Source organism: Stomoxys calcitrans, chromosome 5 (genome assembly GCF_963082655.1).
Source record: "Stomoxys calcitrans chromosome 5, idStoCalc2.1, whole genome shotgun sequence".
Lineage (NCBI taxonomy): Eukaryota > Metazoa > Arthropoda > Insecta > Diptera > Muscidae > Stomoxys > Stomoxys calcitrans.
Genome location: NC_081556.1, coordinates 41,683,616 through 41,702,137, shown reverse-complemented (window position 1 = coordinate 41,702,137; position 18,522 = coordinate 41,683,616). Strand labels below are relative to the sequence as shown.

The 18,522-nt window shown below is 39.8% G+C and overlaps 3 protein-coding genes across 3 annotated transcripts in view; 2 read left to right on the top strand and 1 right to left on the bottom strand.

Annotated features, from left to right (window-relative positions):
• Window positions 1–18,522, top strand: part of LOC106087051 (protein FAM8A1) — a 325,072-nt gene that overhangs the window by 305,103 nt on the left and 1,447 nt on the right. The window lies entirely within an intron of this gene.
• On the bottom strand, window positions 1,780–2,695 carry LOC106087038 (guanine nucleotide-binding protein subunit gamma-1-like). The gene is made up of 2 exons (XM_013251916.2): window positions 2,561–2,695; window positions 1,780–2,477 (listed from the first exon to the last, which is right to left on the bottom strand). Exon 2 carries the CDS (start codon window positions 2,265–2,267, stop codon window positions 2,061–2,063), a length of 207 nt encoding a protein of 68 aa, XP_013107370.1. The 5' UTR covers window positions 2,268–2,477; window positions 2,561–2,695; the 3' UTR covers window positions 1,780–2,060.
• Window positions 6,006–18,132, top strand: LOC106087053 (stromal membrane-associated protein 1). Its single transcript, XM_013251938.2, has 3 exons — window positions 6,006–6,023; window positions 6,092–6,332; window positions 16,231–18,132. Exons 2-3 carry the CDS (start codon window positions 6,203–6,205, stop codon window positions 17,727–17,729), a joined length of 1,629 nt encoding a protein of 542 aa, XP_013107392.2. The 5' UTR covers window positions 6,006–6,023; window positions 6,092–6,202; the 3' UTR covers window positions 17,730–18,132.

Genomic DNA, 18,522 nt, shown 5'->3' with positions numbered 1-18,522 from the left:
CTTTGAGGGTTCAAGAAGTAAAATAGAGAGATCGATTTATATGGGAGCTGTATCAGGCTATTGACCGATTCAGACCATAATAAACACGTATGTTGATGGTCATGAGAGAATCCGTTGTACAAAATTTCAGGCAAATCGGATCATAATTGCAACCTCTAGAGGCTCAAGAAGTCAAGACCCAAGATCGGTTTATCGGCAGCTATATCAGGTTATGAACCGATAAGAATCATGCTTGGCACAGTTGTTGGATATCATAACAAAACACGTCGTGCAAAATTTCATCCCAATCGGATAAGAATTGAGCACTCTAGAGGCTCAAGAAGTCAAGACCCAAGACCGGTTTATATGGCAGCTGTATCAGGTTATGGACCGATTGGAACCATACTTGGCACAGTTGTTGGATATTATAACAAAACATTTCGTGCAAAATTTCATACCAATCGGATAAGATTTGCGCACTCTAGAGGCTCAAGAAGTCAAGACCCAAGATCGGTTTATATGGCAGCTATATCAGGTTATGGACCGATTGAAACCATACTTGGCACAGATGTTGGATATCATAACAAAACACGTCGTGCAAAATTTCATTCCAATCGGATAAGAATTGCGCCCTCTAGAGGCTCAAGAAGTCAAGACCCAAGATCGGTTTATATAGCAGCTATATCAGGTTATGAACCGATTTTAACCATACTTGACACAGTTGTTGGATATCATAACAAAACACGTCGTGCAAAATTTCATTCCAATCGGATAAGAATTGCGCACTCTAGAGGCTCAAGAAGTCAAGACCCAAGAACGGTTTATATGGCAGCTATATCAAAACATGGACCGATATGGCCCATTTACAATACCAACCGACCTACACTAATAAGAAGTATTTGTGCAAAATTTCAAGCGGCTAGCTTTACTCCTTCGGAAGTTAGTCAGACGGACGGACATGGCTAGATCGACATAAAATGTCGCGACGATCAAGAATATATATACTTAATGGGGTCTCAGACAAATATTTCGAGTAGTTACCAACAGAATGACGAAATTAGTATACCCCCCATCCTATGGTGGAGGGTATAAAAATAATTGTCTAACCGTAATATGGAACGTATGATTAACATTATTTATTAGCACTCATACGCCAAATATAACGAGAAAATATTAACCAGCTGTCCACTCTTCCGTTGAAAAGGCTTTCATTTGTATTGTTAATAATTTTTTATTTTATTATTTTTCTTCTATAAAATTTATTACATTTTAGTTTTTTTTTAATATTCCCATCCAATGATTGTAGTTATTATAATTTGTTTGTTATTGTTGTACATATTGTAAATGATATATCACTACATTTAAAATAACACACTCAAACACTTAAGTAGATAGATATTTTGTTTTCTTTATATATATGAATATGTAGTTAGATGGCATGTGAATGCCTGACATTGCATGTGGCACAGCAATGCATGTTGTTGCATGACAGCACAACAGCAAACAAACAAAAAGAGATGTACTGAGCTATATTTTATTGACCCAGGTCGATAACTACTCCAATAGAAAGTAGAGAACTATGGTGTTTTATTCAAAAGTTTGTTTGTTTGTGTATAGAGATTTGTGTATATGTATGTATGTATGTATGCAGTACATACGAACATTAAAGGGTGGGTATTTGTATATGAATGTACGTATATGTATGAATGTAGATCATAAAATAGTATATTTTCTTCTTAGTTTCTATATATGCGTGTATAAATAGTATAACAAATAGACGGCTAAATTTGGTTTAGTTTGGTTGTTTTTTTTTTTTGGCTCATGGGGCCTTACAAATACTGCTTGTTTGTTTGTTAGTTAGTTAGTTTTTCCCAAATACTGGTGGCTAATTTCGTTTTTCACTACTGGCAAAATAATTGAGTTCCTATAAGCCCTTGGTTTTCTTCTTCTTCCCTTTTTATAGACACACAGAGCTGGGCTGTGTTGGTTACCGCAACAGTTACATAATAAGAGGAACATTTGTTTTAGGTGTTGTTGAGCAACATATGCGTGTGTGTGTGTGTGTGTGCGTTCGCAAATGTTTACAGCACACTGCATGAACTCTTCTCCCTGAAGGGATTTAACTTGGGACTACTGAATCCCCTCAATAGATAATCTTCGTTTTCATGGTCTGCCACATATTTCAACATTAGCATGCAGGTCTCGGAAATTCTTATTCGTGGAATTTCCGCTTCCCGCCTCAATTGCTCGTTTATCACACGCTGCTGTTGTACATTCGCAGCCATCATATCCAAAATCGCAGTCTCGGCGAGTCCTATTTTGAAGGCCTTCAATGTTGCTATTTTTTTCTAAATTATATAATCTTGGCAAATCGAATGTGCAAGTCGCTAGGCAATAAAACTATTCTATGGTGTTTTTTTTTTTTCTTTTTCACTTGATGAATCCCAAAGCACTTGTGGCTTCCAGCCCAGAAGTAGGCTATATGTAGTATTTACAACCTGAAAAAGCAAGAAAAAACACCATCAAAGTTGTCATCCTCAGTTGTTGCTAAAAATGTATTAGTTTAAAACTTTTAATTTACCTTTAAAATTTATTAAAATCTTATTTTTGCTTATTTTTATTTCGCAGATATTTCTGCACTTTTCACTTTTCAAGTATCTAATGTCAATTATCTATTCATTTATGGACTGCTAAGCAGTGCTGCTAACTCTTTGGAATAGACAAAAACAATTATTCGCCATTGACATTTGCGAGAAAAACAAAAGTAACCGTATAAAAAATAATAACCGTATACAAAAACAAATTTGTGAACAGTGTTGCCACAAGCAAAACTAACAAACATTTTCTTCTTGTAGCGTTTTAAAGTTTTCTTCTTACAACGTTTTAAGTTAAGGGTTCGTATTCTATTCTGCTTTCGAAATAGCAGCTGAAATTTGTAATTGCTCCGCCAGCGGAATTTGATCAAATGTTTTTATTTCCATACTAAAAACACGTTTTTTATCTGCACTTATTGTTGTCTTTATTTTACATAATTTTTCTCAAATAAGTAAAGAAAAATGAACCATTGAAACCAATTAAAAAAAAACTAAAATTATGCCGGCATAGTTTCCACTATAATAGTATTTTACCATTTTCCTCACTATAAACAGAGTACTATTTTTCCGCCTATTTTTAGCCAACGTTTCGCCGACGTTTTTTATATGGAGTTTAACAGCATTCCGCTTGAAAAGCTGAACAGAATACTCAGTTTCAGTACTGCCTATGACATAATTACCAGATAGTGTACCGTTAACAGCTGCGTACAATTTTTTCTCGCCTAATGCACTATCTGTCAACGAGTTTTGGTTTTGTGTGTGTGTGTGTGTGTGTGTGTGTGTATTATAGTTAAGAAACATACACACACAAGCAACGAAAAATGGCGCGAACTAGCAACATTCTCAAAATCAGAGATGCACTTATCACTGATTTTGACAGATAGTGAACTCAAAATTTTGTTGTTGGGCAACTGCCACTACCTGTAAATAAATATACGAGATTTCTGAAATCTCATGGTACAATTATGAGGTAATGTCACTACATGGTACAATTAAGACGTAGCGTCATTACGTCACAACGAAACTATCTTGATTGGCAAATGCCGTAAATTCAAATGTCAAAGTGGGCTTAGAACAGTGGAGCACAAAATGAAAATAGGATGCGTGAATTACTCTCCATACATTTTTATTATTTCTCCATAATTTAATTTAGTATATTAAATAATTGCGTCCGACGGACTCTTTTCTTCCCAAAACCAAAGAAAAGTCAAACAACTGAGACAACTATGACATAATTATCAGGTAGTGTACTGTAAACAGCTGAGTAAAATTTTTTCTCGCGAAAGCACTATCTGTCAACAAGTTTTGGTTAATTGTGTGTGGATAATAGTTAAGAGCCTAACACACACAAACACCGAAACACACAAACAACGAAAAATGGCGCGAGCTAGTTACATACGCAAAATCAGTGTTGCACTTTTCACTGATTTTGACAAATTGTGCACTCAATATTTTGTTGTTGGGCAACTGCCACTACCTATAAATGAATATATCTTGGAGACAATAGCATTGACATTAATTACATTGGCAATTAATTGAAGCGAATTTTGTATTGGCGCAGCGACATGTCGCTACAATTTCGCTCATAGAACTCAGTACCACTTCTACGGAATGTATTCGCAGTTTCTTTGTCACCATTTCTTTGTAATATGTTTGACAGTTATTCGGCCAAAAGCGGAAGTCAGTACTAGGCTTAACAGGCAAAAAACTTGAAGTCACAAATGAAATTGTTTTCACAGAGTTTTTTCACCATTCTATTTATATGGAGCTTCACTGTGGAAACTGAAGTTAATACTCACCATAATCCTATTACTGGCTTCATTCATAGCGAAAATGCCTATTAAATTATTGCGAAATCCGACGGACTCTTTTCTTTGTCAGAATACAATCAACAAGAGTTAATTCGGCCCTTTTCGTGGGCATTTAATTACATTTGCAATTGAAATTGTGCGAAACTTATCCTGATGCAGCGACATGTTGCTACTATTTTGCTCATAGAACTCAGTACCACTTGTACGGAATGCGTTCACATTATCTTCGTCGCCATTTTTTATAGTGCGTTGTTAACAGTTGTTCGTGTGAAAAGTCAAAGTCAGTACTAGGCTTTAAGAAGGTATGAATAGTAGAGCTGGCAATATATCGATAGCACTATCGATACCATCGATATATAATCTTTTGACTGAATATCGATTAATATATTTATACTATAGCAAAAGTAAAAATTTTTTGCAAAACTGAATAAAATTAAGCAATCCGACACTGAAAATATACTTAAAAGATATTTTGAATATTGCGATTATCGATAGTTTGCCAGCTCTAATGAATAGTTTAATTTTAAAAAAATTTTGCATTGGTTTTTTTAGTGTTTTCCTAATAGCTGTGTCAATGTTTAAGCAATATATAGGGTATTTAGCGGGTAGGGCGTTTTATTTTAGTTTAATATTAATAATAACTTTAATAACTAAAATCATGTTTACACTAGAGCCCAAATCCACTTGGATTGAGATAATCTCCAAAATCCGTTTACACTACGATTCAAATGATTTGCAAATGTCAACAGGAATGTTTTTTACAGCATTTGTAATTTGATCTGCATTTTTATTGTGTTCAGCATATATATTGTGGTCAGCAATGACATTGGTGAAAGGATTTTTTTAAATTTAACTTCCAAATTTTATAATTTCAAGAAGAAATTGTCAGATGTTGAGAAAAAGTGCTGCCTAAAACTACCGATAATAACCGGTATTCAATACAAACGCAGTGTTGCATTTGAATTTCGAAAGAGATTTACTGTAAATCTCCTCAAAATAGATGATTTGCTCACATTGAAAATGTATAGGTAACCTCGTTGCAAAACACGAGATTTCCGAAATCTCGTCGCAAATCTAGATTTGCTCCAAGTGTAAAAACATGTTTCCACTAGAGCCCATATCTACTTGATTTGAGATAATCTCCAAAACCCATTTCCACTACGATTTATGCGGTTTTTATTTATCAACAGTGACGTTTTTGACAGCAACTAAGTTTGTGGAACGATTTTTGTTCATTTTGACTACAAACATTTATAATTTTAATAAGAAATTGTCAGATGTTGAGAAAAAGTTCTGCCAAGAACTACCGATAATAACCGGTATTCAATACAAACGCAGTGTTGCATGTGAATTTCGAAACAGATGTTCGGCAAATCCTCTCAAATAAGGACATTTGCTTACACTGAAAATGTATGGAAAACCTCGTTACAAAACACGAGATTTCCGAAATCTCGTCGCAAATCTATATTTGCTCCAAGTGTAAACATGGTTTAAATCCATTTCTACATTTTTCGATTTGTTTTTGACTTCAAAGTCGATTATCCAACTTTTTCATTCGGTGAAAGTCGACTTCGGCTTTCGACAACAAAAGTCGATTAATCGATTTGCCCAAAGTCGACTTTTAGATCCCTAAGTTTTAGTAATATAATATTATTAATATAATAATATAATTAATAAATTATTATTAAATTGAAATTGTGTATTTAGCTGCGGTAAAAGGTCATAGCTAAAGGGTGTGTAAATCCCAACAAGTACTGATAGTGAAACCCACAAACCAATCGACCAGAAGTTGCTAAACCTTGAGCGCTAGTGGGAGAGATGAGTTCTACAACATCGAGTCGCAAAGAAACGGAAAGGACCAAGTTAATACAGGAAAAATGTCAGACTCTTCTAACACAAATGCTTAGGGATGAGGACAACAAATACTGTGTGGATTGTGATGCAAAGGGTAAGTTAAATTAAACCCCCCGAAAAAACTGAAAACTTACACTGTTGTCAATAGAAATGTATGGGAAAAATGGGGTGGGGAGATGGTTAGCGACTATGAAAATATCGGCCACAATAGCTGCTGATAACAAGTGTTTGGAACATAGAACACGTTTGCAATTATTTCAACAATCTTCACAACGGGGAAGAGACAACAACTGTGGTCTAGTCTTGTTCTAGAGTTTTTGATGATGACGTTTAGGCCGTTTTTATATTCATCACAAAAGAGATGCGTCATATATGTGTGTACTTAGTTAACAAAACGATTGGCAAACACCATCAATACTGATACGTTTTTGTTATTGCCATTGCTATTGGGAAACTATTCAAGTGGCTGTTCAATTTGGAGCTAATGCAATTTTGTTGTATTTTTGTATGGCCAAAATTTTTGGGGCTTCATGTCGTATTTGACTAGGCGGTGCTTCTTCGTTTACTCTACCTAGCGGCCGGCAGCTTATAAATTGTTTATCATTCACATTGCAATTTGACGACAGCCCATTTGTGTCCATGGCTTGTTTATATGTTAAGTTTTTTGCCTTTTCTGCTCTTTATTGATAAACAATTCAATAAGACCACAACAGCGTAGTGTTATGGTGTTTGTGCTTGCTGTTGCTGCCCGCCCAACCTGATGATGATTTAAATATTTATCATGTACTGCGAGTGCACTTTTGTGTACATAAAAAAAAACTATTTTTTATCAGTACCATATGAATACAGCGCTACAATGTAAATAAATATTTTAAAAATTAATTTTGTTTTCTAAAAAAAAAAAAGAAATAGGAATTACGAAAATGATGAGGGGAGTTAATAGTTTTTTTTTATGGCACACCCATCCTTAGTCCACTCCCGTCTATCTATCTGGTTGTCGTGTTTACAGGTACTTTGGTTTAATCACAAGCAGCATATGTTTCTAGGTTTGAGTTTAACACGGCAGACAATTACATATGTTCATATATATACTATGAGAAAAATAATAAAATTAGTAATGAATGCAGGATAATACCTTTGACACATTCTCCAGAACATTCCTTTTCAAACAATGAAAGTGAATAGTAATATTACGAAACATTCTAATTTGGTGGATAATAACTGCTATTGGATTAGGTTTGATCTGTTAGAAAATTAATCGTCAAAGACCATTTCCTTTCCCGTGCCGTGTCAATTGTGCAGTGTAGGTCTTATTGTAGTAGCCACATATTTTCATGTGAGATAGCGATCCTTGTCAAGCTCCTATCGATGAGCAAGCTCGTTTCGGCCCCTAGAACCGATCGTTGCGGGAACTTGATGACAATTAGTTTAGGTCTTCCGTTGCTATTGCTTAAATTGTTGTTGTTGTAGGAGTGTGTTATACACTGAGGGGGCAGCCCTTGCCGATGAAGAACTCTATCGGCTCAATCCGGTACGTATAACCGGCTGCCATGGGATTGTCCTTAAATTGTCTTGTTGCGACCTTTGCCTTTGTATGACATATCCATTCTTTCCATTGATTTAATCTCGAGATCACAATTTATTGTATATTAGGCAAGGTTCATTTGACAGTCCACTTAGATGTTCTTCTGTCTATCTGCCAACCTTTAGATGTACTGGGTTGTTCCACCCTCAATTTATTGAACATCTCGAAAGTGACAGGACAAGGCAGAGTGTTATTTGTTGCATACGTTGCCCGGAGTACAGCCTGTACGACCATCACAATTTGCCAAGAACGCAAATACAAATTTCATCCGCTGCAGCAAATCGTCCAAGACACTGAGCCACGACGGAATCCCTGCACTGATGCTGAAGATTCTAGATGTGCCGGGAGACGTGTAGCTAACATAGATCCTCAACCTGTCTTTGAGCACTCTCATAACCCTCGATGTGAGGAAAATGGGCAGAGTGATACTACTGGTAAAGACTGAACAGATGTCGAGCAAGGGAGAGTCGCACGGACTTATTATTTCCCTTCTCTAACCATTAGCCAATCTTGCTGAGTCTCGTTGGATATTTCTCGTTCGCTGTGAGCAGTTTGTATGTGTATGCTTTGCATAGCCATCTCAACCAGGTCAAGCTTTGTCGTCTTCTCTAGACCTCGTGGCTATGGGCCTATCAAAGGCTTTCGAGTACCTAACAGATGCTCAACTTATCTTTAAGCACTCTCATGCAATGCCGCTGCTGAAGCCTGGAAAGGTCATGAGTAACGGGAGAATACCATACAATCCCATGGCAGGCGGTTTTGTGTACCGGACTGACACGATGGAACCCTTCATCGTTGTGTTCGTCCTTTTTCCTGATGGGAGAGACACATGCCTTCTCCGCACGCTTCTGATCCCTGTCGGGATTGAAGAAAAACCCGGACCCTGGTTCTAATCGGTTTACCAGAACCGCCTCCATCATCGGTCGTTGTAGGTGAGGTGTAATTGGTGCATGGAGTGGGCGAATTTGTCGCAGTATGAGTATTGTCGCACTGAATATGTTGTTGTTGTTGTTGAAGTCACATTTGCATGAGGAGATGGCGATCCTCGTCATGCTCTTATAGGTGAACAAGCTCGTTCCGGTCCATACGAAGGATCGTCGCGAATATTATTTAATTGAAGGCGCCAATAACTCGCCTTGCCATATCGAGCGTCATAGGCAATCAGTATTTAAGCAAGTGGCTAGGTCTCTCATTGAGACCTTACTCGTTCGCTCTGATTATCCGCGACTGCAGTTGCAGCTGCTCCGTCTGGAGCATTCCACTATTCGCAACCTGTGGACGCGCCCGTTAGCATCCAGCTAAGCTTCTCGTGATAACGAGAAACACAACACAGATTTGAGCTCAAAGTTTCAGTCTGTGTGGTGCTCATAGTTATCTCGTGCCGGGACTGACACTGAATGTATAGCAAGGTATTGTGCGAACATAGACAGCAATGGATCACAAATGTCGTCGTCGCCTTCGACGACATAGTCGTCGGACTATGACTCCTCAGACTTCTCCCGTGCGGCAATATACGCTATAGCAAGACCTCCGTTGCCAGGAAGTGTATCTTTCTAGAATTGCAATTGTCTCCGAGGCAAGATCAACTTGTTGTGTTCCAGATAATTACCAAGTTTACAGGCCCGACATTAATGGCCTATTATCTGGCCATAACGTCTGGTAATGAACAGCGGTGCATAGCTTTGGAAAATTGGATTGAAGACTCCACGTTCTGAACGGTGAATGAGGATGCGCCCACTAGAATTACGAGGAGGTGCAGCAGCTCGCCAGTCATTTTCATTGCATTCCATCATCTTTTGAGTGATGTATCTTGAAAACTCGTAATTTGGGCGCAGGCAGCGGTAGCCACAGAGGAGCGTGATGGGATTCGTTGCATCCACCCCACTAACCGCGGAATCAACGAACTGAATCTGGAATTAAACAGGGAAGTCAATGAACAACGGCAGAATTTGTGGCTGGAACACTTTGTAGCAATGTAGCTGTGATCTACTGTTAAGTCACTCTCGAACACCGGTAGAAGCAATGACAGGACCTCAGTCATTTTTGGCGACGTAACAGTAATTGACCTGAAGAGATGTGCCAGTTTGTTCAATTGTGAATTTATTGACCATCTCAAGAGTGACAAGGCTAGGGGAGCCATTCGTTGTATCCGTGGTCAAAGTTACAAATGTCATACGAAATGAACATCGCACAGATCGGACCTCAATGTTGCAGTTTACGTGGTGCTCACAGCTATCCCGTGGCTGGGCATTCTTCGTTATCACAAGAAGCTTTGCTGGGAGCTACCGGGCGGGTCTACAGGTTGCGGATAGTGGAATGCTCCATACGGAGTAGATGCAACTCCAGTCGCGAACAATTAGCGGTATCGAGTACAGAGACTCAGTAAGAGGCTGGATGGCACCGGCTCTTGCTTAAATACTGAGTGCCTATGATGCTCAATCCAAGAGTGACAAGGCTAAAAGAGCCTTTCGTCGTGTCCGTGGTCTCCGAGCCAATGGACAGGCATCAAAATTTATCATGGACGAAGTTACAAATGTCATGCGAGGCGGCAAGTCATCCAAGGTGTGGCGCCTCGACCGAATCTCTACACTAATGCTGAAGAATCTGGATCTACCTGGAGTCGAATACCTTAAAACATTCCTCAACCAGTCGTTGAATACTCTTATAGTACCCGAGGTCTGGAGAATAGGCAGAGTAATCCTGGAAAGGATCAGAGTAATGAGGTGGGGCACCAGTAGCCAAGACGCTTGAGGGTCTACTCCGGAGCCTCGTTGGAGAATCAGCATGAATTTCGAAGACTGCATACCACAAAAAATTGTTTGTATAGCATCACAACACACTTTTGTCGTGGCTTCAATCAGCCCAGGCCATGTGATAGGACGGTTCTCGTTTGAGGACATTGCCAACAAATCCTTTGTGGAATTTAGGGATAAGAAGTCGAAAAACCGTAGAGTGAAACCGGGAGTACCCTAAGGCGGGGTGATCTCCGGCACTGTTTAACCTCTACCTATCTTCCATTCCACCCCTCCAGACAGCATAGAGATCGTATCATATGAGGATGAGAAATGATTAGGACCATCAAGTGTCCCAAAATACTTGATGTCACATTTGACAGCTCTTTCACATTCTTCCCACATGCCACAGCAATTTGCGATAAAGTCAAAAGTAGAAACATGGTCCTCAAGTCACTTGCCTGCAGCACTTGGGGTGCTGACAAAGAAACCTTGTTGACCACGTACAAAGAAATCATCATCTGAACCGCTCTTTGAACTGTGACGGGCTATCTCCTCATTTTTCACGAGGACCACCAAAGATCCTACCCGTGCGTTGACAAAACTAAATGGTATCCAAGCAATACCTTCTAGAATATTATCGCAGGACCATCCAAATCATCATCTTGTGGATTGGTATCCACCGCCTAGAATCCTTAAGGTAGATCTACCTCATCTAGAGCAAGAGAGAACCTCTAGATCAAGCGGCATATCAAGCGGGTCAAGACAACATACATGCAGATACGGTAGCAGATGCGGTGAACAGCTACCAGGTGAATGTGGTCCTTGGAGAACGACCGCCTTCCATTGCACCTGAAGCAATTGGCCTCCCCCCGCAAACCAAAGTCGTTCTGGCTCAATTTAAAAACAGAGCAATGATTGATGTGTGTCCCAATTGTGACCTGGGACCGCACTATACACGCCACCTGTTTAACTGCCCGCTAGACCTACTCGTCTCAAACCCAGATCCTACTGGACGCACTCCACCATAGTGGCAGAGTTCTTGGATCTGGATATTTAACACATCCAAACACACGAAGAATAAAACAAAACACACTGCTACATCAACAACAACGCCATAAATGCTGTTTCCACTCGACTTCTTCGCCTAAACATCATTCCCCTCGAATCTCTGCCCGTCCTGGGTCATCAATGTTAACCCCCCGGCCCGTTCTGTCTTGTAGCTTTGATCCATGCGTTTAGGATCAAAGACTGTGACGCTAGCAGCAGTGCTTCGCTTTCAGCCTCAAGTATCGTCTAAGGCATCCGATCTAAAACCTTTTCCATTCCTTCTCGGTTTCATATCTTTAGTGAGCTTTACTCTTCTTTTTATTTCAACACTCGAGAAATTATTGAAATTTCCAAATCCAATTAAAAAATGTTTGAATTTTTTTTGAAAATTCGAACTTTTCTCCCCCCTTGCTACTGATTGCAGGGTTGTTCTGTATGTCGCATTCTTGCCTTCAGGTCCGAGGGAAAACGAATGATAGATGGTGTAACCCAAAGGGGACAGTGAACATTCCAAAACTATGTGGCCAAATCTAGACTTGAAGAGGTCTACCGCTTTGCTGTCACTGGCTAGAAGAGATGTCTCAGTCATTGTGTCCGTCATGTCAGGTCACTGCATAATCGCCACTTTTGCCCTAGCAGTAACGACTTTTGCAGAAGCTGTGAGGACATCATAGAAAAAGACACTATAGAACACCTTCTGTGTGTGTGTGTGTGTCCCTTACTGACAGTCAGAAGGAGTTCCACTTTAGGTTCTCATTTCTTTGAGAACCTGTCTGATTTAGCGGATGTGAACATTCGCAAGAAGTTGGGCTTTTTAAAGTGGTCTGGATGGTTTAAGGGTAGGAACTAGAAGGCATCTTCCTTCTTCTGTTCCTGTGATATGGTATCACAATGGACGAAAACATCTAAGTGAGTCTGATGGCATACTGCCACTTAAATCTAACGTAACCTTACCTAGTCTCAACCCATTATTAGGCGTTATCTCTTGTGTATTCTCCCTTCCTATCATGGCTATTAAGTCTTCTAGTATGATTTCAATATCATGTGCGTGGAAGTGGTCTCTTCGTTCATTTCTTCTGGCCACACATAAGTCTGATATAAGAGAATATGGCTTTTGTGAGGTTTGTGGCTAGTCTTTAATTCACCGTAGTAAATCTGGCACATCACCCTTCGGTGACGCTTCTTCAAATCTATCGCACTCCCTTCTAGGTGATAATGTCATCCTTGTAGTTTTCAATACATACGTCAGTGCGTATACTACAAGTCCTTTATAAATATTTCGGATATTCGGATATTAGACTGACCTCTCGATTCAAGGTTTTGGGCCCATAAAAGGCGCCTATATTGTTCGATTTCTCCGAAATTTGGGGCAGTGAGTTGTGTTGGGCCCTCCAACATTATTCTTCAATTTGGCTCAGATAGGTCCAGATTTGGATATAGCCGCCATATAGACCGATCTTTCGATTTAAGGTCTTGGGCCCAAAAAAGGCGCATTTATTGTGCGATTTTGCCGAAATTTGGGACAGTGAGTTGTGTTAGGCTCTTCGACAACTTTCTTCAATTTGGCTCAGATCGGTCCAGATTTGGATACATCTGTCATATAGACCGATCTCCCGATATAAAGTTTTGGGCCCATTAAAGAAGCATTTATTGTCCGATTTCGCCGAAATTTGGGACAGTGAGTTGTGTTAGGCCCTTTAACAATCTTCTTAAATTTGGCCCAGATCGGTCCAAATTTGGATTAAGCTGCCATATAGGCCGATTAAAGGCGCATTTATTGTCCGATTTCGCCGAAGTCTTAGGCCCTTCGACAGTCCTCTTCAATTTGGCCCAGATCGTTTCAGGTTTAGATATAGCTGCCATATAGACCGATCTCTCGATTTAAAGTCTTGGCCCTATAAAAGGCACATTTATAATCCGATTTCGCTCCAATTTGATTTGACAGTGACTTATGTTAGGCTTTTCGACATCCGTGTCGTATATGGTTCACATCGGTCTATATTTGGATATGGCTACCAAAAAGACCAATATTTTGTTCTACAAAATTGATCAAATATGGTCCAAATCGGGCCATATTTTGATAAAGCTGCTATGGGGGCCAAAATTATGAATTTTTCACCGGATTATGACAAAAGGTGGTTTACATATATACCCGAGATGGTGGGTATCCAAAGTTCGGACCGGCCGAACTTAACGCCTTTCTACTTGTTTCTTTTCGCTCTTTGACCAATATTGTTACGTTGTCAAAGTCTGGTGAGTGCCCGGCACTCAGAGAAAGTTGTTCTAGTGCTGTTAATACCTTGTCTTGTGTTCTCACATCCTTATCAGTCGTCGTTGTTCTTTCCTTTACATTTGATTTGGTATGATAGACCACGTTGCTTTGTTTTTGTTTATCTATTGGTGTTTTTATATTTCATATAATTTTATTTATATTTTATTAATCAAACATCGCCCAGCCGGGCTTAACATTGGTAAAATATTCCATGGTCTTGACAAGCGTATTACAAAGGATCTTTCATATACAATATGATTGAAACTTGATTGAGTTCAAAAATTGAAAATGAGGAAGAAGGATAAATGAGTTCTCCATGTTTTAGGGTACTAAAGAAAAAAAATGCCCTAATGTACTAGCTCTATGTGAGATACAGGTGCATGAGGATGCAGATCCAATGGATTTTCACGTTGCTGGGTATCACACCCTCTCACTTTCTATTTCTCACAGAGGTTTTTTGGTATATGTCCGTAACTATGTAGTATTCCTAAGACGGCAACACCTGGACTCACAGGATCCAGAATTTGGCTCCCTATGGGTCAACTTCAGGATTGGAACACACATTACAAATTTCGGATTTTTATATAGAAGTCCAAACATGGAAAGGGAGGCCTCCATTAATGGCTTCGACGTTCTTTCCGATACTAAAGGAGAATTTTGGAGGATTTTCCGGACTGTGAAATCGTTGTCGCTGGGGGTTTTAATGTCCGTAACTCCTCTTGGCTTTCCCATTCGGGCCACACGACTCCGGAGGGCCAATGCGCCGAGCTCTTTTCCGCGCAGAATGAATTGGCGCAAATGGTGAATGAACCGACGCACCTACCGTGTGTCGAAGGACAACAGATGAATACTCTTGATCTTTTCTTAACTTCTCATCCCGAAAAGTACGAAGTTAATATACTTTCACCTCTTGGAAATTCCGATCATTGCATTATTTCAACATCGCTTTCGTATTCTACCCTTCGTGCCGCTTTATCTACAGCTCCAAAGCGGACAATTTTTATATACGAAAAAGTTCGTTCCCGAAGATTAAACATAACTTGGATATATGGACCGGAGCTCCAAAATCATTCTTGCTTGACCGTGTCCAGAGGCGGGCGTTGGTGTTGATTGGATATGGTAGGGTATCCAACTCTATTGTTTCCCTTGAACATCGTCGAAATGTGGGTTGTGTGGCGCTATTCTATCGATTCTTCCACGATGTACGGTATTGGCATTTAAGCCCAATTCGGTATGAGTGACAAAAGTTAGAGACACGACATTTTTGAATTGGTCCCAAGACACCTTTAGAAATACATACTGCGAGCGATTTGACAAAAAAAGACAAAACAAGTAAAAGAGTGCTAAGTTCGACCGAGCCGAATCTTGGGAACCCACCACCATGGATGCTGCTAAAATATGGGAGCTACATCAGGTTATAGACCGAATCTGTCCGTACTTGGCGCAATTGTTGAGAATCATAACATATGGAAGCTATATCATATTATTGACCGATTTGAACCTTACATGGTACTGTTGTTGGGCATCATAACAAAACACCATGTCCAAAGTTTCAGTAAAATGGGAGAAAAATTGCGGCTTCCAGAGCCTCAGAAAGTCAAATCGGTTTATATGGAAGCTATATCAGGTTATAAACCAATTTGAGCCGTACTTGGCTCCGTTGTTGGGAGTCATAACAAAATAGTACGTGCAAAATTTCAGCCAAATCGGATGAAAATTGAGGCTTCCAGGTTCTCAAGATATCAAATCGGGAGATCGGTTCATATGCGAGCTTTATCAGGTTATAGACCGATTCGAACCGTACTTGCCACAGTTGTTGGAAATCATAACGGAATACTATGTGCAAAATTTCAGCCAAATCGGACAAAAATTGCTTCCAGGGGCTTAAGAAGTCAAATCGGGATATAGTTTATATGGGATCTATATCGAAATCTGAAATCAATACCAAGTATGTGTGCAAAATTTCAAATGGCTAGCTCTACGCTTTCGACCGCTATCGTGATTTCGGAAGACGGACGGACATGGCTAGTTCGACTCTGAATATGGATATATATACTTTATTGGGTCCTAGATCAATATTTCGAGGTGTTATGACCACCATCCTATGGTGGTGGGTAACAAAACCATTGAAAATAATCTATAAAAGAGTTGCGTGACAGACTGATTGCTGACTGACTAACTGATCATCGCCCAGCCCAAACGGCTAAATCTAGAATCGTGAAATTTTGCACGAATGTTCGTCTTGGGTCATAGACCCGGAATATGGCTAGATTTTGGGACATTCGTACGTTTAGGTACCTATCCTTAAAAATTTCACTTGAAATAATAATTAAAACATTGATTTTTCTCACAGGACCACGATGGGCATCATGGAATTTAGGCGTTTTTCTCTGCATTCGTTGTGCTGGCATACATCGCAATCTTGGCGTACACATATCACGTGTCAAATCTGTCAATCTGGACACATGGACACCCGAACAGGTTATATCACTACAGCAGATGGGCAATTCCCGTGCTAGAGCAGTGTATGAGGCACAATTGCCCGATGGCTTTAGAAGGCCACAGACTGATACTGCCTTGGAATCTTTTATACGTGCCAAATATGAGCATAAGAAGTACTTGGCCCGCGAATGGGTACCACCATCGCCGCCAAAAGTCGATTGGGCCAAGGAAATTGACGAGGAATTAGAAAGGCAAAAGCGCAAAAAGAAAGCGGCACAGGCCAATACTTCATTGGGTATTGGCGTCCTAAGCGGTTCGGCAAATATACAAAACGACAAGAAGTCCTCGATATCTGGTATGGCAAAGTCATCGCCCTTGCCAGCACCATTGCCAAAACCGAAGCCAGGACAAAGTGGAAGTAGCCCCAAAATACAGCGTGTTTCAACTAGTTCTGCGGCTGCTGCGGATAGCAATCATAGCAATGATTTATTGGGTTTGGCATCGCCCACAAAACCAGTGCAAAATTCGTTAACAGGTCAAGCGTCGTCCTCCTCGAATATAAGTGATTTACAAAACGATAGCTTCAGTTGTTTCTTAAGTGCTACGCCGGTAAACAGCGATACTCAGCTTCAGCAGCAACAGCAGCAGCAACATTCAAACAATATAAATGCTTCACAAAACTCTTTGGCCAAAGAGGAAGAAGACTTTTTCAATCAGGGTTCTCTGAATAGTGGAACAGATAAGGACAAATCGGGAAAATTGACCAAGGATAGCATATTGGCATTGTATGGACAGGCACCGCCCAATCCAACGCCGGCAATGAATTTTTTGCAACAGCAACAGCAGCAGCCACAGATGGCCTCGCAATCCTCCATGTTCGGTAATACTGGCGGTTTTACGGGCATGGCTCCAGGTGGTTTTATGGGTGCTGGGGTGCCTGCAGCTGCTCAGCAACACCAATTTATGACGCCGCCAAATTCAGCAAGCATGTACAATGCTCCCGTCATGACCGCTCCAGCGGCTTTTAGTGCCCCTGGCATGTCCGGTTTGCACATAGGTGTTTCGAACACAGGCTTTGCCCAATTTCCTATGCAATCAGGCTTTCCACAAAACCAAAATGTGGGTGGCATTATGGCTACAGGTGGTCAAGCTGCAAACCTTATGCATACAAATCAAAGTCTAATGTCCAGCTTAGCTGGCAGCAATGGACAGCACCCCATGTTGTTCCCCGGCATGCAACCCTCAGCGGCTATGTCCACACAACCAACATACAATCAAGGTTTAATGGGAGCTTTTCCTACAGCTTCTATGATGGTGCCCCAAAATAATGCTCCCACAGCGGCATCCACCAACGCTAGTAGTCTACAACAGCAATTTGGTAATCTTAATATTGGCAATGTATGGCAATAGACGACATTCATAAACGGCAAAACAACCGCAACGACTTTCAACTTGCCGTAACACTATTGAAACGAAAATTCCCAATTCCCCACCACCACCCTAAGTTCCCCGTAAAGTATTTGACTTAAGTTTGCTGAATTGTACGTGTTTTGTTTTTAAATGAATGAAGATGTACACACGTCAGGGTTCTGTATAATGTAGTAGAAGTATTTGTTTATTATAATAATTATATATTTTTTTTTTTGAACGTAACGTTTATATACATACATATTATATATATTTAGATATGCAAACAGAAACTTTCCTTCCCCAACCTTTTCCTTCTCTCTCTCTTTCACTCTCAGTCTCTAAAATTAAGAAATCTGTAAAGGTTTGAAATCACTTAATAAAAATTAAGGATATTTTTAGCTTATGCAGAGCGACTTTCACTTACTGCAACAATGAAAAAATGGAATTTAATAAGAATAATCATTAACGAAGAGAAGGAGGAGAACGATGACGATGACGACGACGACGACGACGAGGATTATAAAAGCTACATATGTATTTGTTTTAGTTTTAAAGCGAAAGAATAACAAAAGTTTATAATTAAAATATACAATAGATATGAAACAATAAATATATATTACAAAAGAAACATATAAAAGGAAACCAATAATTATTTGCATGTCATAAAACCATCCACATAATTTTTGTACGTTGAACCCGTTTTAATGTACGTCTTTCTATAACCGGGTAACGATACGCTTTTACTAACTGCCACATTTTGAAATGAGTGGCAACGCCTTGATAAATTATAACA

Coding starts and splice junctions, on each gene's coding strand:
- LOC106087053 (XM_013251938.2), top strand. CDS start 6,203: ATGAGTTCTACAACATCGAGTCGCAAAGAAACGGAAAGGACCAAGTTA. Junction 6,333..16,230: donor TGTGGATTGTGATGCAAAGG/GTAAGTTAAATT, acceptor TTTTTCTCACAG/GACCACGATGGGCATCATGG.
- LOC106087038 (XM_013251916.2), bottom strand. CDS start 2,267: ATGATGGCTGCGAATGTACAACAGCAGCGTGTGATAAACGAGCAATTG.